This window comes from Vombatus ursinus, unplaced genomic scaffold, assembly GCF_900497805.2.
Source record: "Vombatus ursinus unplaced genomic scaffold, bare-nosed wombat genome assembly UNPS02014820.1, whole genome shotgun sequence".
In the NCBI taxonomy this organism is placed as follows: Eukaryota; Metazoa; Chordata; class Mammalia; order Diprotodontia; family Vombatidae; genus Vombatus; species Vombatus ursinus.
In genome coordinates, this window is record NW_020954598.1 from 25,099,797 (window position 1) to 25,124,056 (window position 24,260).

Genomic DNA, 24,260 nt, shown 5'->3' on the forward strand with positions numbered 1-24,260 from the left:
GACTTCAGACCCAGCACTCTATCCACTTCACCATCTAGCTGCATATATATACCTCTCTCTCTCTCTCTCTATATATATGTGTGTGTGTGTGTATGTATACATATATATACATACACACACATGTATATACATATATAGACAGAAACACAAAATAGATAAAAGGATATGGTTTGTCCTATAGTGGGAATTTCAGTCTCCTGGGTCCCTTCCAGAATTCTAAGATTCTGTGACTCTAGTCTGTGGTAATGTTGTTCAGTCCTGTCCCACAGGATTTTCTTGGCAAAGATGATTTATTTGGGGTTGTTGGAAACTCTGAAATGTTAAGATACAGGGCAGTGTCCATCTGGAATGAATTCACACACTCAAACCATCTTCCAGTCAGTGGCAAAGTTTATTGTAATACCAGTAAAAACAGGCAGGATTTCTAGAGAACCCGAAACTTAATGGGGGTGGGGTGGTGTGAGATGAGACTGATGCAAACTGATGATACAAAAGGGACAGTAAAAAGAATCTGGATGGGATCAAGGAGTGGGAAATAGTCTGGGGTGGGCCTGGTGCAAATAATGAAAGGAATATCAAGTAGGCAAATTAGGTGACCTAGATGGGATTAAGGAGTGGTCAGTGTATGCACATAGTCTGGGGTGAGCCAAGAGACCAGTGAAAAGATGTCAAGTACGCTAATTGGTGAATCTAGGTGGGCTGCTGAAATGTATGGGAAAATTCAGGTCCTGGGTTGCTTTCAAAGACACTGTCTTTTCCTTTTAGGGTTCCAGGTCCCATCCACCCCATCAAAGATACTGAACTGGTTTGCCATTTTCTTCTCTAGTGTGTCCCCATTTGACAGATGAGGAACTGAGGCTAACGGTTAAGTGACTTGCCCAGGATCGGTCATACAGTTAATAAGCGTTTGAGGCCGAATTTGAACTCAGACCTTCTTGACTCCAGGCTCCATGCTCTATTTACTGCACCAGTACTAGCTGCCTCCAACACCCCATTTCAAGAAGCTGAGCATAATCTCAGTATTTCTGTCCCCACCAAAAAGGCTAATAGGTAGCCAAGATTTCTGCCAGGCCTCCTATGCATCTATTCTGATCTACAGATACTCCATAACCAGAATCATTGATTGACTGCACATTTTTACCAGTCTGAGAAATGGGTGCACCGCAGGAGAGACGTTTGCAGTTTCTTGGCCAACCACACATGCGGGATGGTTTTATCATCCGCCATGTTCTCGGCAAATACAGTTCTCCCCCGGGGAACTACGCAGGCACCCGTCAGCCGCAGGCCGCCCTGCCATCCCGGGTAGCCTCCCAGCCACCCCCGCCCTGACACGCCCCTCAGCTACGCCAACACTTAACATGGCCGCCTCCGGAAGCGGAGGAAGTCGGTCCGGCCAGTTTTTCCGCCGGAGGGCCTTTAATCGCGTTGCAACGCCATCCAGTCCCCGCCCCCAAGAGCTAGCCCATTGGTCCTTCTCCGGAGTCGCCCAGCTGTCCGCCTTCCTATTGGTTGGGAGTGAGGGAGGCGGCACCGAGGAGTCGGGTGCGCTTTTTCGGACCTGACCGGCTCCAGCATGGCGACCGACTCGCTGTCTCTCTTCACCGGCCTCGGTTTGAGTGAACATAAGGCGCGCGAGACGCTGAAGAACGAGGCGCTGAGCGCGCAGCTCCAGGCGGCAGCGGCGCAGGTAGCGAGCAGTACCCGGCCCGCGGGCCCTTCGGGGACTCCCCCCGCCCCAGCATTGATGCGCCCCTTCCCTCTAACCCATCCCTGCAGTAACCCCCCTTCCCCCTCCCCAGTGGAGCCAGGTGGTGCTTCTCCCCGCCCCCCGCCGCAGCCCCTCTCTGGAGTCGGGCGCCCCGCTGGTCAAATGTGCTCACCCCCGCCCCCTTTCACTGACCCTGCGGGATAACACCCTCTCTGCCTCCTATAACACCCTCCCCGCCTCCCCACCCACTCTTGAAAACTCTCTGACATCCCCCCCCCACCATATAACGTTCTCTGTACCCCATAATAATACTCTCCGCTCCCCACCATATGGTGGCTGCTGTCCTTCCTTCACTGAAGAGAGTCAAAGTGACATCACTATGCTAGAGTCAAATTACACAACTACAAGCTCAGAATGCTCTGCCACAGGTCGGGCACGAATAGTCAGTGTGAACATTTGGGGTGGATTCTCTAAATATGCACATCTTGGGTTTCTCTTGAGCTACTTCAATTCTGCTTTGCTTAAGGAGCACAGCGCCTTCTCGGATGTGGGCATGCCATGCTGGGCGGTCCTATGCCAGTGTCTCCATGTCACACAATCAGTTCCAAAGTTCTTAAGAGAAACCTTGAGAGTGTCCTTGTGTCGCTTCTGACCAAGTGAGTTCTCCATGAATTACTCTTAGGCAAGCATCGGTTGGCATTCGAACCTCCACCATATAACATTCTCTCTGCTCCACCTAACACTGTCTGCCTCCCACCCCCATAACACCTTTGACTCCCTTAACTCTGTCCCCCTCCATGACACCCTTCCCTTCACCCCCACCATATAACATGCTCTCTGCTTCCTGTCCCTCTCAGCTCTTTTTTAGCATGAACCCCAGGCTGACAGGTTGAGAGCTTAGAGTAGACCTCGGAGGTGATCTAGACCAACCCCCTCAGCATTCTGCCCAGAGACCTTAAGTGTTTTGGCCAAGGTCCTGAAGTAGGAGTAGGGGTGTGTGGGGTGTGTGTGTGGTTTAGGCCAGGTCCTCAGGGTTCCAAATCCAGGTCTCTTCCCTTCTAGCCACTCTCTGATGCCTACCCTGGAAATGACCTATTTTGGAGTGGTGGCTTTTTTCCTTCCCAAGTATAACCCCTTCTCTGCTATCTTAAAGCACTGGAAAGGTCTCCCCTCCACCTAAAATGTGCGCTAGGATGATGATCCCTGTGAGTAAACCACCTTAAACATAACCACCCTGCAGGTATGCACCAGTCCTGCACCCAGTAATGGGCCACTGCTTTAAAACTCCAATCTCTTTCGATAATCTGCTTACATGATATGCCGTAAGTGTTATGTCCTTTGGAAGGTGGGGATGGGTAACAAACATGCCCCTGTTGAATTCTTGGGACTTTGCCCTCTTCCCATCCTTTGTCTACTTCCTTTGATAGGCTCAGCAAGTCTTGGGTCCCAGCATTGACAAGTCTACAGGAACACTTCTGTACAATGTGGCCTCTCGCCTCAAGGATCCCCGACGATTGTCCTTTCTGGTGGGTTATGTTACCAACAAGAAGATCCTCACGGACTTGCAGCTCAGTGGTGGGTATACCTTCCTTCCTCTAGTGGCACCACACACCTGGTCTTTCTTATGGTCCTAAAATCTAGCATTGGTTTTGGCCACTTCCCCCTAATTCAGGAAACCCAGTCTTTTCTTTCTATTTCACTACACACACCTTGTAGTTCATTGGGAGCTGTTGTTCTGCCTTAATTTCCGAGAGCACTCCAATTCTCCCCATACCTCCTTAGCCCACAGTGACACTCATTCCTCTTCTCTTCTCCCAACCATTCACTTTCTATTCCTTTTACCTTAGGGACCTTAAACCCTAATAGTACTTCAGCTATTCCTGCCCTAATACCCATAATTCAAGGCTCATTCCTAATTCCTCCTCTTCTACCCCCAATCTCTTTAGTCTGTGATATCCCCAACGATACCTTATCTGTTTAGTCCTTGTACAGTAGTGCTCGGATGGCCATTGTTTCTCTGACATCACTGTTTTGTAGCTAAGTGGGAGTATTAGAGCTTCTTTCCCCTTAACTGTGATTGTGTCTGTATCTCCTCACTTCCCCTGTACTCTGTTTTACTGGCTTTGGGACTATCCTGCTCCTCTTAGCTCAGGACCTCCTATAGTTCATTGGTAGTTATGGGGGCCCTTCCTCTTAGTTCCCAATTCAGTTAAATATTCAGTGCCTACTATGTGCACAGCACTGGGTATACCAGGATGGAGAACAAGGTATCTGCCCTCAAGGAGTGTACATTGTAATGGAGAGGATAAGACAGGTACACAAGTATAAAATGAGGTGACGTACAAGAAGCCCATGGCCTCTCTGAATGTACAGAGGCAGGAAGATGTGGGTTGATATGGAAGACAGCAAGTAATTTGATTTTTATATATAATATATTATGTGGGTGAATACAGTGAAATGTACTGTTCCTGTCCTTCACATTACGTATGTAGAGATCATTGCTAAGTATTGGGCCTTTCCCTCTCATTCCCTTTAGTTCCCAGACCGTAGTCATTTTACCTTCCCCTAGAATTACCCATTTGCTTAGACATAATGTAACAGGTTTTACCATTGAGTGAATGTCCTGGCAAGACCAGTACTGTCCCTCCCCAGGGATTCTGGTGTAGAATTCAACCTCTTGTAGCCAAAGTCTTGGCCATTCGAAATACTATTGGCAGCTCCATTTTAAGCTAATGCTGAAGATGTCTGGCAAATATTTGGAACTGCCCTTTTCCTGGCGTTGCTTTGTGTCTCGCCTCTAGTTTGGGTTAAATGTCAGTCTGGTTGAGGTTGCCTCTGTATCCAGACTTGCGTGTACACTGTCATTAGCATATCCCAGATTATCTCAGATCTCTTAAGTGCATGAGACTGTTTGATTGCATCCTGACTGGTTCTTTTCTCAGCTGCCCTGGAGTATCTGCGGAGCCACCCCTTGGACCCTATCAACACCGCAGACTTTGAGCAGGAGTGTGGTGTGGGTGTCACAGTGACCCCAGAGCAGATTGAAGAGGCTGTGAGTCCTAGGGAAAGGGATGATTTTGGGAATAGCCCCACCTTGGGGCCTGGGATGCATGTGGGGGTCAGAGATTAGGGAGAAGCATTTCTGTTTGGGCATGGTGAGATACAGGGGTGCACCAGGACTTCATATTCCCTGGGACAGAAGGGATCTGGATATTATGGAATTGGCTTTGATGGTTGATTTCACTATTATTGAGCCAGCTTGGGGCATCTTTCCATCCCTTTCTGTCCCTATCCACCGCTATTTGAGAAAACAACATAGTACAATATTTTGGAGTTAGAAGATATGGATTTAACTCTTGAATCTCCTTCTTTCACTCATACGCTAACTGTTATGACCTTGGATAAGTCTCTTGACTCCTACTTTCACTCATTGTCTTCTCTAAAATCAGATGGTTGGACTAGGTAATCTCTTAACATTCTTTTTATCTTTAAAATCTATTGACCCTATTTTGTGTTGATCTCTTTCTCGCTTGATGAGTAGCTGTTTTTGTGAGGCTGATAAAAATCTCAAGGTTTTCTTGTATCCCTACAGGTGGAAGCTGTGATTGGTCAGCACCGTGAACAGCTGCTGAAAGAACGGTATCATTTCAGCATGGGCATGCTAATGGGTAAGTGTGGGATCCTCCTGGCCCAGTGATATCTGACCACCTGATTAATAGGGAAAATGAGGCTGATCATGATAATCTTTAGAACTATTCATTGATTTTAGCCTCTCTCCTTCGAGATGGGCAGGTACTGATGGGGAAGTTCAGGTTAAGGTGCAGTGACTTGGCGAGTTTCCAAACTTAAGTCTTCTGACTCACAGTTTTCTTCCCCCACCATATCTGCCTGCTTGTAAAGGCCTCTGAACATATTAGGCCTTTAGTAAATGTTTATCGAATTGAATTCTACAGTTTTTGTTTTTGTCCCTTTTGCCCTAGGCCTTTTGGAATGGGATGGGGATGTGTGTGTGGAGAGCTGAGCATGTGGCCTTTTTTCTTGCAGCAAGTGGTCTCTTTAGGCTCTGAGACACAGGCATCTTATCTGGTTTTGGCTTGGCTCTGGAGCTAGATGAAAGGCCAGCCTCATCCCTGAATTCTGTTTGGTTGTGATGCTGACACAATGGTGGAAAACACAGCATTATGTTTCATAGCTCCTGAGGCAGGGCTGGGTTCTGGTGTTACTTCCTTACAAGATTCTCTCTGGTCCTCAGCTTCCTGGTATCTTCTCTTCCAGGTGAGGCGAGGACAGCACTGAAGTGGGCAGATGGCAAGACCATTAAGAATGAGGTGGATATGCAGGTGGGTTTGTGTTTGTCAACAATTCAACTATGGTGGCCAGTTTAGAACTTATGTAAGACCCTGTTGTTATCAGTCAAGTGATAAGGCCATGGCATTAAGTCTTGGGTTGGGTTATGTACTCATAGGCCAGTAAGTTTAGAGATGGATCGGACTTTGGCTGTCTCCAAGCCCAACCCTTAATATTTAACAGAAAAGGAAACTGAGGCCCTGAATGATTAAGTGACTTGTTCAAAATCCCACAGGCAGTAACTAGTGATAGAGATGGGTTTAAAGCCCAGTCCTTTCACTCCAAATCCTTTGCCCTTTCCACTGATACACTGCTTCCTCAACTGTCTGTACATGTTAATAAAGTTAAGATGACCATAAGGACACGATAGAGCACTTTCTATCTCAGTAACCCAGCAGAAAAGGGGAAGGAATTGTGTTGGGCGGAGGGAGGGTGAACAATATAGCATTGTCCTTCTCCTGCTGTCCATCTTGGACTTTGTGTGAATTGTCTGCACTGGCTTGTACCTGGATCAGGCACTGGCTTGTACCTGGATCAGACCCTGGCCTCCACTTCATTGTCCCCATCTTTGTTCAGGTTCTCCATCTTCTGGGCCCAAAGACAGAGGCTGATTTGGAGAAGAAGCCCAAGGTAGTGAGTGGCTCCAGGTGCTCAACATCTCTGGGACAAGCTGAGGGAACAGGAAGCTGGGCCAGGACCTAATCTTAGGATACTGGATCTTTTCTTCCTGGCTGCTATGGGTTCGGGTATGGTGTTGTGTCCTAAAGGAGGCCAAGCCAGGCTGTGTTTGCTGTTTCTGCTCTCTAGGCTGCAAAGACCCGACCTGAGGAGAAGGACTTGAAGGCATCTAGGACTGCAGCGTCGAATGGTATAAATTAAGCTCATTCCTGGTTCGGTATCCACATCCACTTTGTGATGGAGGTTTCTGCCCCTTGACTCCTCTTGAGGCATCTTGTGAATCCTCTTTTCCTCCCTTTCTCTTCCCACTCCCTCCGTTTGTTGTGTGGTTGGTACTGGGCCAGAGACTTCAGAACGAAACTACTTTTCTTGGCATGGAGGAGATGGTTCTCAGACAGCCCCAGCACCACCCTGCTCCCCTCCTCAGCGCAAATGATGCTTTCATGGTATGTGAGGGATTGATTTTAGCCTTGCCTTAGATGTTGATGGTTTTGATCTTCTGATAGTACCCAGAGGCAGTTCAGCACCTATCCCGCCCTGATACCTGTGGCCAGAATTCCCAAGCTGTGGCTTATGAAATCAGGATCCTTCCCTGATCTTAGGACTGGAAGTGATCCTGGAGGCTGGCTCCTACTGAACTATCCTTTGGAACTCCAGGTTGCATGGTTGTAACTATTCTTACCTCCCTCCTGTGTCTGGCCCCTGGGACAGCGCAGTCTCTGGCCAAAGAGCACACTCACCCTTGGGAGTTTAATCTGATGAGGTTTTTTTCTCTTGACCTGTCTCACCCAGGTTTGACCTGGATGCTGGGATGATTGGCTCTGAGCAGGGTTCCGTTCACCCTTACCTCAGTGCTGGGGTGTATGGAGTGTTCAGAGAAGACTAGCACCTCTGGTGCGAGGGCTTGCTGAGCCCTTCTCCGGGCTGCCCATCTACGTTTGCTGTCCACCTGCCACCCAACTCTCACCTGTGGCTCCAAGAAGCTGTAGCTTGGGTAGCAGCCATATCCCAGTAAAACTATCTTGGGAGACGGGCTGAACCAGGTTGAGAGTAACTGATAGGTCTCAAACCCAGATGAGAACAGTTGGTTCCAGTGGCCATGAAGGTTACTGAAGCAGGCTCTGTGGAATGCTTAGAGCTTGATTAGACACCCAGGACCGCTGCATCCTGGGCCTCACCAGTCATCTTGATTTTTGTCTTGCCACTGGAATTTGATGACTGAAAAAGAAAGTGAGGCTGATGACTTTGTGTGACTCTGCCTTACTTAAATCCAGTTCACTCAGAAGTTAGGACATCACCCATGATGTCACTGGTCCTTTTCAAAAACGAAGGACCACCACCAACAACCTCTGCTGGCCTGTGCTGTGAAGCTTTCCCTGCAGACAACAGCTCTTTTTTCCCGTAGTTCTTAGTGGTCTTTTCATTTGAGTTCAGATTTTTTTAAGATCCAGGGAACATTTGGGTTTTATTTGCTGGGAAGATGTTACTTTCTTTTCTTACTGGAGTTAGGAGTCAGCCACTGGGTTCCTGGCGCTGCTTCGGAGCTAATGGGAAGCCTGGTGCTCTCTCTGGAGATTACTACAGCATATTCTGGCTTCTCTAGGTGAGGAACCTGCAACCTCTCTGTCTCTGATGGAACAGCTCAGGGGAGAAGCACTTAGGTTCCACAAACCAGGTGAGTGAATCAGCTGGAGGCTGGGGCAGAAGGCCAAGGCACCCCCTCTTTCTGGGAGATGACGATAGTAGGTGGGGTTCAGATTTCTTTTTGGTGAAGCTTCATGTGACTTTGACTCTAAAGCATCTGCCCAGAGCACCCATCACTCCCCTTCCTCCCTGTGGAGGGTTCAGGATCAGTCCCTTTGAACTAATGATTCCTGTTGTCATTCTCCTCTGGGGTATGAAGCCAGGAGCCTCATCCAGGCTCACCTCGGTTCTCCTGCCCCCTTGACAATAACTGGTAATAGGTCCCAGTCCTAAGGAATATGCCATTCTTTCCTGCCACGCTTTCCTAAGGAATCTCCTCAATCATCTGACTCTTGCAGGTGAAAACTACAAAACCCCTGGCTATGTGGTCACACCCAATACCATGCCTCTGTTGCAGCAGCACATGGAAATCACAGGGGGACAGGTGCAGGGGCCTCCTTCCTTTGGTGGTGGGGGATGGTAGGAGGGTTGGATAGCAAGGTGTCTTGCCTTACTTGTTCTGAGAATCAAGGCCAAGGGCCAAGATGCTTGTGGGTAGAAATGGCCATAGCAACCCTTGGGCTGGGAAGGGAAGTAATTCATGGGCATGTAAGAACTTCACATAAGCCTGCTCAGTATCTCTTTTGGGGCCCAGGTTTCTGATGTGGTCGTGGAGAAAAGATAGAGGAACTGTCATTGAGCTCAGTTGTCACATAGCCAAGTGACTTGGAAGACTCTCGGTCTTCCGAGCCTCCCTGTTCATCTCTTTCCTTTCCTAGGTACGAACACGATTCCCACCAGAGCCCAATGGTATTTTGCATATTGGACATGCCAAGGCCATCAACTTCAACTTTGGCTATGCCAAGGTAAGTGTCCATCCTGGGTCAAAGGTAGAGGGCTAGCCTTTTATTCTCAATGTCTGTGGGTTCATAGATGTCGAACTGGAAGGTGCTTCAGAGGCCATGGAATACAACTCCATCATTTTATAGAAGAGGAAACAAGGACCCTCAGAGTTGAAGTGACTTGCTTATGGTCACACAAATACTGAATAGAAGAAATGGGATTTGAACCCAAGTCCTTTGACTCCAAAGCTGGTGTTCTTTTCACTGTATCATGCTGTTTCCCAGTGGGATAGAGGGACTCTTATATGGGGAGCATTATGAACCAATAGTGACCCAAAGACATCATGTACGCTTGCTGATTTCTGATTGCCTATGGGAGTGACGTTTTGACAGATCTGACTGGTAGCCAGGAGAAATGGGAACCCATGGTGACCAGGGACAGGGCGACCTTGCTATCTGGTAATATCCTTGGGCCCAGTTTCCTCATCTGAAAAATATGAGTCTTAGACTAGATGAACTTTAGGGACCAGATTCTAGCTTTAAACTTCATGCTTCATTGAACTTAGGGAGCAGAGTGACCCTGTGGTAACTCTGGCATCACTTACCCTCTGACTCTGGGAAATAGCATGATCTCATAGTGACCAGGTACAGGGCTTTTCCTCCATGAGGGTTGACCCTGGGAGGTGTACTGTGACCCACTTGCTCCCTGTTTGGTGACTGGGGGTGGGGGGGAATAGTGACTCCTTAGGACCCCTTAGAGGGACTGTTTGATGCTGTTAATTCTGTAGTGACCAGAGGGGTATAAGGGTCACTCACTGTCCAAAGTGAGTAGCTCCCCCTGGCTCCTTCTGGATACATGCTGCTCTCCTTGGGGCACAGCTGGTCAGGGATTCCCCAGGGAATTGAAAACCTCTCTTCTAGTGAAATGTTCCATTCCACTGACATTTGTGGAACAGATTTGATGATCTGAGGTCTGTACTGTGCTTTGATTTTTAAAGCCCCTTTAACACATCTGAAGTCACATTGTTGACTTAACATATAAACATGTAACCTGGGTAACTTGAGGTTTTGCTTGTAAAATAATTGTAGTTAGTGCATTTAGAAATAGTCAAGCTTTTTGGTGAAAGGCTTTGGGGAAACAAGTATTTTCCAATTTGAAAGAAAACTCCAAATTCTTTCTTGAATTTTAAAATATTTTTTCTATCCAAGGCTTCAGATCTGTAAGTAGACAAAAGGAGATGATTTTAATGGGGGTAGAGCCATCCAGAACTGGGGTCTCTGACGATTTCTGGTTTCTGTAGGCTAACAATGGAGTCTGCTTTCTGCGCTATGATGACACAAATCCTGAGAAGGAGGAGGAAAAATACTTCACTGGAATCCGGGACATGGTGGAATGGCTGGGTATGGAGTCCTGGGCCAGAATGGACTGGCAGGAGGTTGGGAGGAACAGGAGGAGGACGAGGAGGGTGGCTAAGTGGGCTTGGCAGGAGATTTTCTTACTCAGGCACTAGCTGGGCCCCTGGCTTTGCAGGTTACAAGCCCTACAAGGTGACTCACGCCTCAGACTACTTTGACCAGCTCTATGCCTGGGCTGTGGAACTCATCCAAAGGTAAAGCCAGAGGTCTCCTTGGGTGAGGGTGAGGGTGAGGGCTAGAAGGGGCTGCGAAGGGCTTCTGTCATCAGAATAGATAGGCCTCTGTCGATTGCTTGCCACCCGCTTGAAGTTGATATTCCTTCTACTCATGCAGGGGTCATGCCTATGTCTGCCACCAGCATGTAGAAGAGATTAAAGGCCACAATCCTCCACCCTCTCCATGGCGAGATCGGCCAATTGAAGAGTCTTTATTGCTTTTTGAAGTGAGCTGACCTTTGATTCTAACCCTGGAGGGAGACTTGCCCAGGGCCTGAGTGTGAGTGGAAGTCTGTCTTTCCTCAGGGAATGAAGAAGGGGAAGTTTGCTGAAGGAGAGGCCACACTGAGGATGAAACTGGTTATGGAAGATGGAAAGATGGACCCAGTGGCCTATCGCATCAAGTACACGCCTCATCATCGAACTGGTGATAAGTGGTGGGTGCTGCTGCCCTGGGGTTAAGGCCAAGTTTGGGCTCTAGGAAGGAGCTGGGGCACAGGCCTTTCAGTGACATGGGGGGGACTTAGGTGCTGTCATGTCTCTCTTTTTTTTTTTTTCCCCTCTGTCTCTTGTTGTAGGTGCATCTACCCCACATATGACTACACACACTGTCTCTGTGACTCCATTGAGCACATTACCCACTCTCTTTGCACCAAAGAGTTCCAGGCCCGGTGAGTGCAGAGGCCAGGGAGGCACAATGAGGGAAGGCAGCATCTGTAACCCTTTGCTCTGATAAACTTTGGACATAGTCTCTCTCCTCCATGGTTGTGCTGGAGAGTGACTGGGGAACAAGTATGGAAAAGAACCTGATCGGGTGGTGGGCGTCCTTGGAAAGGATCCTTGGAAGGCCAGGCTGTGATCAGCAGTGTGACCCAACCCAACTGTGTGAGGGGCCATCCTGAAGTACCTGTTGTCCTCAGGCGCTCCTCCTACTTCTGGCTCTGCAATGCACTCGATGTATACTGCCCGGTTCAGTGGGAGTATGGACGCCTCAATCTGCACTATGCAGTTGTGTCCAAGAGGAAGATCATTCAGTTGGTGGAGGCTGGTGCGGTCAGGTAAGAGTCTTGTGAGAGTGAGTGGTAGATTTGTGGTTCTTCTGAAAAGTCACGGCTGGTGGGAAGGGGGTTAGAGCCCCCACCCCATTCTCAGAGATGGCAGGGGAAAGAATGCTGGATTTTGAATCAGAAAGCCTGGATTTGGACCTTGGCTGTGATCTTAAATTCCTTCCTCTCTCTGGGCTAGTTTCCTCATCTACAAAATTACGTGCTAAGGTTGGATTCTAGATGATTTGGTGTCAAGAAGGGTAGAGTACTGGAAGAGCTACATTGATAGCCAGGGCCTGTGTCTTCCTGCTGATGGAATACTGATTGTGGAATGAATTCTATTTTCCTCTGCTTAGAGAGTTAGACTCCCCTGGCAGGACAGATTGGATGGATCTGTGCCTGGACTGGGCACTGCCTCCTGAACATAACAGTTTGTCATGAGCTGCTTCTAGTCTCAGGTCCTACAGCCAGTGGGTCAGTGGGGAGGGTCCAGTATTGGGAATCAGAGGACCTGGGTTCAAATCCTGGCCCTTCATTTACTGTGTGAGTGTGGGAAAGTGACTTCAGCCTCCCTGGGCCTCAATTTCTTCCAGTGTAAATTGAGACATTTGAACTAGAGGTCCTTTTCAGAGTGACCTATTTACAATCCATTGCACTTCAGTATGCAGTAGAAAAAGCTCTGGATTTGGGGTCAGGAAACCTTGGACATATTACTTCACCAGTCTTATTTTCTTCATATCTGGGGATACTCCTCCCTGCCTCATAGGTTCTTGTGTGGAAAGCCCTTAGTAAACGTTAAAGGCCTGTTGAAATGTTTAGTCGTTGATCACTAATATCGTCTTGGTTAAGGGAAGCTCCCTTATGAGGCTAAACGGTGTAGGCCAGAGACAGCTTGACTTGGAGTCAGTTATTCTCCTGTGTAGGAAAACCACAAGAATAGAAACTGAGCCTTCATTTGTGAGATAGGGATCAATGTGCCTGGGATCCTTGCCTCACAGTGGGGTGAGGATTGATGGAAGTGAAGTACCTAAAACTCTGCACACCTAAAATGGTCCATGAAAGTCCATTCCAGACCTCAAACCCTGTGATTGCTGTGGTTTTTGAGGACCTTGGGTGATGTTTGCATGGTTCAGAGCAGTGGGTTCACAAGAGCCACGTCCCAGGTAGGTGTTCATTCTCCCTGTGTTGCAGGGATTGGGATGATCCTCGGCTCTTCACGCTCACAGCACTCCGTCGTCGAGGCTTCCCTCCTGAGGCGATCAACAACTTTTGTGCCCGGGTAGGTGTGGGAATGTCCAGGGTCCCACACACCCTGGACCAAGTAGCCTCTGTGTGGCTGGAGGCCCACAATCTGGGCCTGGTTGGCCACTGGCCTCTTTCTTGCCTCTTTCTGGCAGGTGGGTGTGACTGTTGCTCAGACAACGATGGAGCCTCATCTGCTAGAAGCCTGTGTTCGAGAAGTGCTGAATGATGGGGCCCCCAGGGCCATGGCTGTACTTAAGCCACTCCGGGTCACCATTACCAACTTCCCATCGAGCAAGGTCAGGGGCAGGCAGAGGGAGTCAGCCTGGGAAATGGAGCTAGAGACAAGTACTACTGGGGTTTCCTGCAGTGCAGCTGTTTCTAGTCTGTCACCTTGTCCCATAATCCCCTGCCCTTCTCTGTCCAGTGGTGATTTCCATCCACGTACTGCTATGTATTTTGCTGCTCCTCTGGGGAAAGATCTTACATGAGAAGCAGCGTGAAAGGCCCCTGGATTTGGAAGTTTTAAGCTCAAATTCCAGTTCTCCTTGTGACCTGTGTGACCTTGTGCAAATTATGTAATGTCTCTAGAAATGAAGGCTCTGCTTCGTTACCTGTAAAACAAGTTGGTTCAACTAGATAATTGTTAATGTCCCTTCCAGCCTTAAATCATGTGATCCTTTGTGTGTTTTTCTCTCTGATGCAGGCAATTGATGTCATTGTACCCAACTTTCCAGCTGATGAGACTAAAGGCTTTCACCGGGTTCCCTTTTTACCCACAATCTATATTGAGCACACCGACTTTAAAGAGGTTAGGAGTGGATCTGGCTTCTTGTCCTGAGTCTCTGCTTATTCTTCATGATTCCCCTGGGACCTGGGGAGAAAGGAGTAGGACAGGAAAGAAGGCTTTGGCTACTTTCTTCAAGCCTCTTATCAGGATTGAGCTCTATGGCCGGGACCATGATTACAGGACCAAAAAAATGGAACTTTAGTATCATCTCATTTTGGTAACTTCTGGGCTGTCCCTAGGCCTTTTAACAAGCACAGTTACCTTGCTTGTGCCTTGGCCAGACTCATCCTGTGTCCCAGCTCCTTGACCTTAACTACATTCTTGGGACTGGGTGGCTGTGGCAAGTATTTTTCCCTTGATGTTGACACAGCTTTCTTTGCAGGAGCCAGAAAAGGGTTACAAACGTCTTGTGCCAGGCCAGCCAGTAGGTCTGAGACATGCGGGTTATGTTATTGATGTACAGAATATCATCAAGGTGAGAGGTGTCCACTTCCCAGGACAGATGGTACCTGGAATTGGGCCTACCTTTTCTGTTGTCAGTAACCGCTCATTTTCCTAGGTTATTCCAAGTGCCTTGGAAGGAATCAAGGATAGAGCGCCCTTTCCCCCCTCCCGCCAGCATTACCATTTATTCACCCCCCTTAGCAGGTTTTATTGCAGGACAGGGGAAACTTGTCAACAGGTTGGCCAGAGAAAGTACTTCCTGTAGTTAGAAGCCCCATAGGTCCTAGGAGGTCTGGAAACCAGGTGATAAAGAACATCCATCCCAGGAACTCAGTGGGTTAATCTCTCTCTTTTTTTCTTAAAGAATGCCAGTGGCCAGGTGACTGAGCTGGAAGTAACATGCAGCAAGTCAGATGCTTCTGAGAAGCCCAAAGCTTTTATACACTGGGTGTCTGAGCCCTTGCAGTGCGAGGTCCGAATCTATGAGAGGCTGTGAGTCTGGGGATCAGAGACTGGGAAAAGATTAACTTACTTGGGATTCAGGGTTAGCCTTAGAGAATTCAGTTATCAGTTGTTTGGAAGATACCTGGGAGAGCTAGGTTCTGAGCCCTAGCCACGAGCCTCACAAGATGTATATGATTGCAGATTCCGACACAAAAACCCTGAGGATCCTTCTGAAGTCCCTGGTGGATTCTTAAGTGACTTGAACTTGGTGAGTCTGCATTGGGGGAAGTGGCCAATAGGTCTTGGGTGTTTTTCCTTCCCAGGAAAGAGCTATGAGTGGAGGAACTGGGGACTTCTTCTGTATAGTCCAGAAAATAGTGTCTGTCTATGGGATGAACCCCACTCTCCTAAAGCCTGCACCCCTGCACAACATGATCTAATGCATTTGTGTCTTACAGGACTCTCTGAGTGTGATTGAAGATGCCTTGGTGGATTGCTCGGTCAGTGGTGCAAAACCCTTTGATAAGTTCCAGTTTGAACGCCTGGGCTACTTCTCTGTGGATCCAGACAGTACGGAAAGAAAGGTCAGCCAGTACTCTCCCTTTCTCCCCTCCCTGCTTAACCTAGCCCTAGGGCACTTGGTCTTATTCCAGCTTCTGACTTAAAGAATGGCCACTGAGGATTTGGCCACACAACTGTCTTTCCCTTTGTCTCTCAGCCAAAGTTCATGAAATACCAGCACATCATGACAATATTGGGGGTCAAGCAGAAAATCACTGTGTTTTCAGAAGAAACAAAATGCCATGTGAAAATCTTTCCACTGTCAATAAGAGGAAGGAATTTGGGTGTCTGTCAGCTTGAATTCTAGGCCTTGCTCTAACACATTGACTTTGGGCAAACCCCCTTCCCTCTATCTTAATTTATCAAAATCAGTCTATGATTTTATCACTTAGGGTGCCTTCCTCTGACACACATCTCAGTCCTTTCATGCTTTTAATAGACATTTTCTGGAGTACTTACGACTAAAATTCATCACCTGGTGCCCAGCCCTCTGTTGCTGAGCTGCCTTCATAGAGCATGCCCCCACTTATTGTTAGGTCTCTATTTGAAGCCTTTCCAGTTTTGTAGGGTCTTTTAGAGCTTGCCGTCAAGACTGACCAGTCCTCAAGAATGGAGCGTTATCCCACACCACGAGGAGGGATCAAAGTTGGGTTTTTGGTGGAGCTCTGCCTATTAGTCATGGGTATAACTCATAGGGTTGTTTTGTGGTTCTAATGAAGTAACGTCTGGAATAGTGCTTTGGAAATTTAAAGCCTCACACAAGTATAAAGTATAATAAGGTCATGTTAAATTTTTATAGCAGCCCTCAGAGGTCAAAGGTAGGTGGGACAAGTAGCATTTTCCCTGTTTTACACATCAGGGAGTCAAGGCCCAGAGAAATGATTTGCCTAAATTCACAGAACCCCCTAGAATCCAGGTCCCTTAACATGCAGCTAAGGTTTATTGGGGGGAGGTTATGTCACTGAATACACAGGGCTATAGGCAATCTAAGTAGCATTGAATCTGTTATATTGAAGTGCTCTATAATGAGGTCAGACTTTTTGAGGCCTAGAAGGCATACTCACTTTCTGGTATTTCATGTTTGGCCAATCTAAATTTGGCCTAAAGGGCTTGGAGAAACTCTTTGTGCCCTGTGTATGGAGCCTAACTTCTCTTTTCTTTCCTTCTCTAGCTTGTCTTTAACAGGACAGTCACTCTGAAGGAGGACCCTGGGAAAATGTGAGTGTCTTGAGTCCAGGATGAAGTCAGTAGTCTGGAGGGCAGGAGAAGACAAATCTACCTTTGCCTTATCAGGGCCAGACTTGGCCATGCTCACCTGGTGTGCCACCTCTGGATGACCAATAAAGAGCAGCATAGTTTTCCCTGGAGTCTGTCCTCAATGAGTTGGCGCAGGGATGGTAGTGAATGCTTTTGGCCTGAGGAGATGGATCAGGGAAGCCTTTTTGACTGGGGCTAGTGGCCCTTGTATTTCTAAGCTGGTCTTTGCTTGGCTTCCTTTTATATAATAAACCTTTTCCCTTTCTCCCCCTGGATTTTGAGTTAATGATGAGCAAGAGACATGGCTTAAACCCGTTTTTTGGCTCCTTTGAGCAGAACAAAGCACTTACTTTTGATCATCCCCTTTTTAATCTTCCTACCTACTTCTACTAATGAGTAGTCCTGGAGAGGGAGAGGAGATCCATTTTCCCCATTTCCTCTTTTCTCCTCAACCCTGGCTCAGGAACATTCTTCCCCTTCCCCCTACCTCCCAGTGGGATAAAAGCAGTAGGGGGTTGTGGCAAGAGGCCAAGAAGATGCCTTCTGATGACCCAGATCACTGACAGAAAGTCTTGGATGAGATCATAGATAAGGGGTTATATCACTCAACAAGCATTTATTAGGAATTTACTGTGTGCCAGGTAGGTGGCGCATCACAGAAGGTGATGGGAATACAAAAAGAATATAGTCCCCCCTAAAGGAATTTTAATGGGGGTAGTCTAGAAACCTATTTCTGATACCTTAAATAATTTGATAGCCAGTAAAATATAATTTCCTTGAGGTTAGAGGCCCTTGTTTTTTGTTTGGCTGTCCAGTCCCACCAAGTATGCTTTTAATAAATGTTTATAGATCTAAGGTGGAACTTCTGAGACTGTCTAGTCCATCTTCCCCCTCCCCCCTTTATAAAAGAGGAAACCGGCCCAGAGGAGGGACAGTGTAACACAGGTGGTGAATAGCAGAACCAGGATGCAAATCCAGCTTCCTTTCCCAGCCGAATGATCTAAGATTAGATAATTAAGGGCTGCAGTGTTCAGGACCCAGTCTGGTCAAACTGTAGAGGATAAAGGACAAAGGAGGTTGGGCACAGACCCAGCTGATTTGTCCTAGGGGATCTGTTGCCTTCCCCAATCAGAGGAAAGAAGCTCTCTGGGATTTGTGCACCATCAGCAGGCAGAGGCGCATGCACTGGCTGGCATTGTGGCCTCACCCTCTCTCTGCCTTTCTTGGGAGCAGAGTCATGGCCTGGCTGCCTTTGGGGTCCCTCTCCCCCAGTCCTGCAGTCCCTACTCTAAAGGCAGGGAGTGTGTCTGCAGCTTTAACATCCTCCACATTTCCCACTGTATACAAACACCAAAGTCACCCAGGGCCTGGTTTAAGGTGGACTGCAGGGAGCTGTGGGCTTGCTGCCCCCTGCTTGGAAGGGGCTCGTACTGCTCCCCCGGGGCTCTTTCCCAAGAGGATCGGGCCCTCGCTTTCCTGGGGGAAGCTAAGCATTTAACCAGGGCTGCCGAGGCAGCTCTGAGAGCAGCTGGGGCCTGAAGTCACCGAGGACCCCGGGGCCTGCAGGGGCATCAGTTCCGGGCCACCTTAAGCAGGGATGCTGGTGCAGCTGAGTAGGAGGTAGTTTCGCTGAGGATGGGAAGAGAGGGGGTAGAAAGGGCTCGAGTCTCCCGCCAGGATGGCCTGTAGTGAAAACCCCCAGGACTGGGGCCAGGCCAGTGCCGGGTCTGGGCTGGATAGCCCTGCCAGCTGGTGCTGGGAGCCAGGGCCCGCCAGGTGAGGGTCAGGGCATGGTAGGAGACCCACGACCTAGGGAATGGGGGAGGATGGGCAACAACCCCAGGCCCGGCCCCTATCCCTGAGCACCGCTGCCTTGGTCGGGCATGGAAACAGAGCCTCAATCCGTGGTCTTCGGGGCCCACGCCTGCGACCCCGTTTGGCCTGCTGTGCCTTCACTGCGACCTCCACTGCTGGCGCTCCCCGGCTTCCCGACCTCTTTCAAGGGTGGAGCAAATCAATCCTTCAACCCCTGGGTCTAGTTTATTGGGGGAACTCCAGCCTCCCCCGGGGATCCTTTCCCCTTTCGAGGCCTCCATCTCGGGCCTGATCTAGGCTCCTTTCCCAATCCCTGCTATCCTCGGGTTCGCCGGCCTTCTGGACTCAGAGCCCCCGCCCCGCCCCAGCCTTCCCACACCACGATGGCCCCCTCCCTGCACGGAGAGTGACGCCTAGGTTTGACCCCACCCCAGAGAAGGAACGGCCTTGGTTGTCTCGCGGGGGCCACTCTGAACGCCTGGTCTGGTGAATGGGCCATTGAGACACCTGGGCCTTTGCAGCCTCAAGCCCTGGTCTCCCATGATATCCAAGGGCAGTCTAACCACCCAGGCAAGGACCAGGGAGGGAAACTGAGGCCGAGTGACCCTGACCCGCATAACCCACTATTACTGGGGGTAGGTGGTGGAGAATAGCGGAGATGTTCATCTGCCGACTAAAGGAAGAAAGAAGGGTGGGAAAGAGAAGGGCACTGATTCGTTTAAGTTCTCTTAATTCCGAGAAAATGTCCATCTAAGGACGCCCGGGGGCTGCAGCGGAACGCGTTCCCTTTAAGGCGGGCCAGGAGGCCCCGGTTAGTTCTCGCGGGAGTTGCGTTCTCCGTTCTCGCGAGAGAGGAGCTCGGCGCTCATTGGCTGTCGGGGTTGAATGTAAGATGGCGCCCAGGGAGCTGTGAGGGGAAAATCCTGTCGGTCTTGAAGCGGCGACTGTAGAGCAGGGGCCCGAGGCGGCACGGAGGGGCCCGTGGGCGGAGCGGCGGCGGCGGCACTCGGTAAGGGCTGTGGCGCGGGTGAGGAGGGTGCCGGGGTCGCCACGGCGCGAGTGAGCGAGCGAGAGGGTGCCGCCGCCGCTACCACTACACAACGGCGGAGGGAGCTGAGAGGAGCGGGCCGAGTCTACTGGGCCCCGGAGGGTGCGGGGCGGCTCCGGGCAGCCGAGAACACCCTTAGTTTTCCGCGCGACGCCGCTGCCCAGCCCCCTCCCTTTGAGTTAGTTGGAGGGGTGCTGGTGGTGGGGGCTGCGCTTGCGAGTTCGGGCCTGGCTTCTGAGGTGGGGGGGGAGGGAGGAGGCGGGTAGGCGGGTGCGCGCGCGCAAAGCGGGTTTTTCTCTCTCCCGCCGGCGCGCGCCGCCGTGCGCCGTCGTTCTGGGAGCGCGCGGGCCTGGGCCTGGGGCAAGTCGGGGGGTGGGTGGGAAATCTGGTCTATTTCTTTGCCTGGCGTGGGGGCGCGCCCGGATGGAGGGGGCGGGGCGCCCCGCGGGCACTGGGCTGTGGCTGTCGGGGCCGACCGGGAGGGGCGCGCCTGGGGCCTGCCTTCGCCTCGCCTCCGGCAGCCTGCCCTTGCCCTCTTCCCCCCACCCCCCACTCCTCCGGGGTGGTTTAGTTGTTGTAGGGGCGAACCTTGCTCGCTGTTGGGCCGAGGCAGGCGCGAGGCCCAGGTTGGGAGGGAGCCTCGCCCCGGTTGCGCAGGGAAAAGGGGGGGGAGCGGGCACGCGCGGTCTGCCCAGGCGCGGCGCCGTCCCTCTTGTCACCTCCCCCCCCAGCCCGCCCCCCCTTACCGACGTCCCCCTGGGCCCGGCTCGACTCTGGTCACTGTGACGTTTGGATGGGGCTCAGCCCCTTCTCAGCTGGGGACGGGGCGGGGGGGGGGGCAGGGTTGGCCCATTATCCTCGATCTGGATCCAGTGACCTGAGGGCTGATGAGCCGGTGTGTGCTCTGAGGAGAGCCGGGAGCTACTGCTCTGCCCTTCGGTGGAGAGAGTCCAAAGCTCGGCCTGGAGGCTTTCCCCGAATCAGCTCCTTGTTCTGTAGCTTTTATGTCAGGATAGGGCAGTTTGTTTATAAAAGAATTCCTTCGGGTAGTACTTGTCTGGTCTTTGAAAATTGATTCTTCTGTAAGCACACCCCCAACACATTCCCACTGCGCTGTTGCCCAGACCTGGGAAGAACCACTGGGGGAAACTTAGCCTCTGTAATTTTCGTCTGTCATCCTACCCCCAGGGTTTAATTTGTCTATTGGTCTAAGGGCCAGAGGTTGCTCCTGCTAGAAAGTTGGCTATGACAAAACAAAAAAGATCCTTTTATCTTACCCTCGAAGAATCTGTAGAAATCTACGGGAAAAAAATTAAGGAGTAAAAAAACTCAGAAGAACTTGATGTTTTAGGAATTGCACTGCTATACAGGCCACCTTTGTATTTATTTCCACATTTTACATAGATTTTGGATCCCATCCTCCTTTGTATATTGTGTTCTGCATTGCTGTCTTAAGCTAGGTTCTAGTATGTCCAAATGTTTTATGACCTGCAGTGATCTACCCAAATTCTAGAGAAGCATATTTTCTGGAACAAAATGTCTCTAAATCTGTGTCTGAAAGTCTTGTGGACTTAAATTTTGTGGAGGAAGTAAGGAGATGTTAGCAATAACTAGAAAAAACTCAGGAATTTGGTAATAATGGAAACCTCTAGTTTCCAATTTACTATCCCTTAAAGTGTCAGAACATAAAAAGAGTTTGAGGATGGAAAGAACTTACTTGTTCTTCAGAATGTTACATTAAGAGCTCAGGGCAACTATCAGAATACATAAAATATATTGAGTTAAAGTTCACATGCCAAAAGTATGTCTGCCTATTAAAATTAACATTCCTTTTTTTAAAAAGTTCTATAAACTATCCCAAGTATTTTCTGGAGCTGTCAACTAGAACTTTCAATTAACCTTAAAGTGGAAGAACTTTGTCTTTATATCCAGCAACAGGCTGTTGTCTGGCATAGACTGTTCCTCTCTGAATGTAAGAAGATTGTTGATGCTGCCAAGTTTCAGGATTAGGATTCAGGATTTTAATTGATAGCTGGATTGAGCTTAAACTATTGAATTGTCAATAACTTCCAAGAGAGAACTGTCATAGTTTTGTATAAATTTTAGGCTCTGACTTTGTTAGTTGATATAAAAATTATCAACCTCAGCATTAATTACGTAGGGGGCACAACCTATACTTTGTTCCCCTTCCAATTTTCTAAATACAGGATTATTTCAGCACAATATCAATCTCTATTTTATGTATGATTTCAAATAAAAGATTAGAGAGGCATCATGGTGTAGTGGAATGTTGGGCTTTGAATTGAGAGACTTGGGTTCAAATTCCAACTCTTCATTTGACCATGGACAAATCTTTTAATCTTCCTGAGGATCAGCTCCCTCATCTGTAAAAGGAGCATCTTAATACATTGACTTCAACCTCATAGGGGTTTGATAAATGAGAAAAGTGAGGTTTAGATGGTTTATTCTCCTTGCTTGTCAACCTCAATACTAGAGGTACAAACTCTCAAATGGCCCAATTTCCTGAAGTCTGCTAACTTCGCCTGCTATACACTGTGGATTTCCCTGTTGTCTTCATGTACCCAAATGATGCTTTTTTTTTTTTTTTTGGACAGAGATTTTTGTCTTACTTTATCTCTTAGCCAAATGAGTTCAGAGCACCTAGCTGTTTTATTTCTTGGCACATATTTGACCTAAGCTTTTCATAGTATTTTTGCATAGTGTCTAGGCTTCTTGCTATTAACTTTTGCTTTCTAACATGACTACATTGGAGCTGACTTTCCTTTTCCAAAATGGAAAGACTGTACTGTGATTTGTAAGTACGAGGTTAAATGGCTCTGTTTCATTGTTTATACTAGGATTACATAATTGTAAGTTATTATAATTGCTCGTGGACTCTGTTAGGAAACCAAATTTTAAATTCTTACTTGAAAATTTATTTTTTACAAAATAGATGTAGAATGAAAATGTTCCTCAATCAGTGACTCACTCTGGTAAAGTTTGAGGATTGATGACTTAATGAATTATTTCCATCATAAACTCCAGGGTGTTCATATCTTCAAGAATTAGGCCTATACCCCTTTTGAGCACGAAGCTTACAGGTTGGAAATGATTCAGTTAGAACAAATGCATTATTTGCTAAAATGAAACTGAATTTTGATTCATTTCTATATGAAGAAAAGTTGATTTTGAATCCATCTCAAATGCTATAGGTCATAAATTGGACTGCTATAGTGAGTCCCAAAGTATAATTGTTATATTCATGAAAAGAAGCCTTTCTCTTCTTTTTTTTTTTTGGCTAGGCAATGGGGTTAAGTGACTTACCCAGAGTCACACAGCTAGTAAGTGTTATGTGTCTGAGGCCGAATTTGAACTCAGGTCCTCCTGAATCCAGGGCTGGTGTTTTCTGCTGAGCCACCTAGCTGCCCCAAGAAGCCTTTCTAATAATTAATTGAGGGCGTATATGTGGGACTCCCTAGAAAACAGAGTGTAAATGAAATGTTTTGTACAGTCATTTATGAAGTGCCCACTGTATTTGCAGTGCATAAGGGGATATTAGAGATATAAAAGATCTTGCAAAGGACGAGCCAAGTCCAAGTAGAAAGGACACATCCATTACATGTGAAAAGGACTTCAGAAGGTTTACAAAGAACTTGAAAAGATGCAGATTAAGTACCTGTTACCCTAAAAGAAATCAGTCAGTAGACAGCCTACAAAAATTAGCTTATTTTTAGTTTGAGATGAATAAGTGGCCACTGGCAGATTCTTAATTTTGCTACTAGATCACAGTAGTAGATGGGCGAAGGAGAAAGAAGTGAGCAGCACTTCTGAGAAGGTTGTAGACTCAGTCCTCTTTTTAAAAAGTTGACCATTGGGGGTAGCTAGGTGGCGCAGTGCATAGAGCACCGGCCATGAAGTCAAGAGGACCTGAGTTCAATTCCGGCCTCAGACTAAACACTTGACACTTAAGTGTGACCCTGGGCAAATCACCTAACCCCAATTACCTTTTAAAAAAATAAAAAAAGAAAAGAAAAAAGTTGACCATTTGAAAATCTGCTTTTTCAAAGCACTTGGAAGCAGAGAAATAATAGGAGAAATCTCTTGGCGGAGAGGTGATGGACAGGAGGTACTGAATGTTTCATACATTTTCAGACATGGCAAAAATGTTTGTATATATTGCTTGACTATGCATATTTGTTACAGTGAAGGTCTTCTGTTGGTGTTGGAGTAATTAGTGAATTGTAATAGAGATACAACATTTAAAAATACATAGAAGGGGGTTGCAAATGGCAAATTCGTTACTACCTTTTAAAATTTTAATATGCACTTGCAAAAGTGTATACATTTGATACAAAGTAAGCTCCTTAAGAGAAGGGATTATTTCTTTTTTTTTTTTTTTTTTTGTCTTTGTATCCCTGGTGCCTGGAACAATGCCTGGCACATAGTATACACCTAATAAATGATCATGTTGTTGTTTTAAACTGTGTAACAAAAGTTCACAATTTTGTAATCCTCTTTTTTGTTCTTTGTATGTCAAATAGTTTCTTTGGGTGAGTAATTACTTTCATAATAAAAAAGAAATAATAGGATGAACTCTGCACTCCTTGTATGTTAAGAATAATATTCTACATTCAGAAAGTGAACTGCTTATTCTTTGGTGCAGCAACTTTGGCAGTAGGTAGATACTTACAGGGAGTGAGACTAGCATATAATTTTAGGACCAC

The 24,260-nt window shown here is 48.0% G+C and overlaps 2 protein-coding genes across 3 annotated transcripts in view; both read left to right on the forward strand.

Moving 5' to 3' along the window:
- Positions 1 to 1,553: 1,553 nt before the first annotated feature.
- QARS (glutaminyl-tRNA synthetase) lies at positions 1,554 to 16,783 on the forward strand. Its single transcript, XM_027837068.1, has 24 exons — positions 1,554 to 1,687; positions 3,136 to 3,283; positions 4,651 to 4,760; positions 5,301 to 5,376; positions 5,984 to 6,048; positions 6,632 to 6,685; positions 6,863 to 6,923; positions 8,337 to 8,408; positions 8,776 to 8,861; positions 9,196 to 9,282; positions 10,560 to 10,659; positions 10,790 to 10,868; positions 11,008 to 11,116; positions 11,196 to 11,326; positions 11,468 to 11,560; positions 11,810 to 11,947; positions 13,127 to 13,214; positions 13,333 to 13,476; positions 13,884 to 13,988; positions 14,350 to 14,442; positions 14,776 to 14,903; positions 15,057 to 15,123; positions 15,314 to 15,439; positions 16,588 to 16,783. Exons 1-24 carry the CDS (start codon positions 1,574 to 1,576, stop codon positions 16,636 to 16,638), a joined length of 2,325 nt encoding a protein of 774 aa, XP_027692869.1. The 5' UTR covers positions 1,554 to 1,573; the 3' UTR covers positions 16,639 to 16,783.
- Positions 16,784 to 18,345: 1,562 nt separating this feature from the next.
- The window catches only part of QRICH1 (glutamine rich 1), an 85,801-nt gene continuing 79,886 nt past the window's right edge, over positions 18,346 to 24,260 (forward strand). The window contains exon 1 of one of the 2 annotated variants that reach the window (XM_027836974.1): positions 18,346 to 18,449. The gene's annotated coding sequence lies outside the window, so the exon portion shown is untranslated. Of the gene's footprint in view, positions 18,450 to 19,344; positions 19,498 to 24,260 lie in introns of those variants that run through there. The other variant, XM_027836973.1, reaches the window with a different exon arrangement.

Coding starts and splice junctions, on each gene's coding strand:
- QARS (XM_027837068.1), top strand. CDS start 1,574: ATGGCGACCGACTCGCTGTCTCTCTTCACCGGCCTCGGTTTGAGTGAA. Junction 14,904..15,056: donor GTCCGAATCTATGAGAGGCT/GTGAGTCTGGGG, acceptor ATATGATTGCAG/ATTCCGACACAAAAACCCTG. Junction 15,440..16,587: donor CAGACAGTACGGAAAGAAAG/GTCAGCCAGTAC, acceptor TTCCTTCTCTAG/CTTGTCTTTAACAGGACAGT.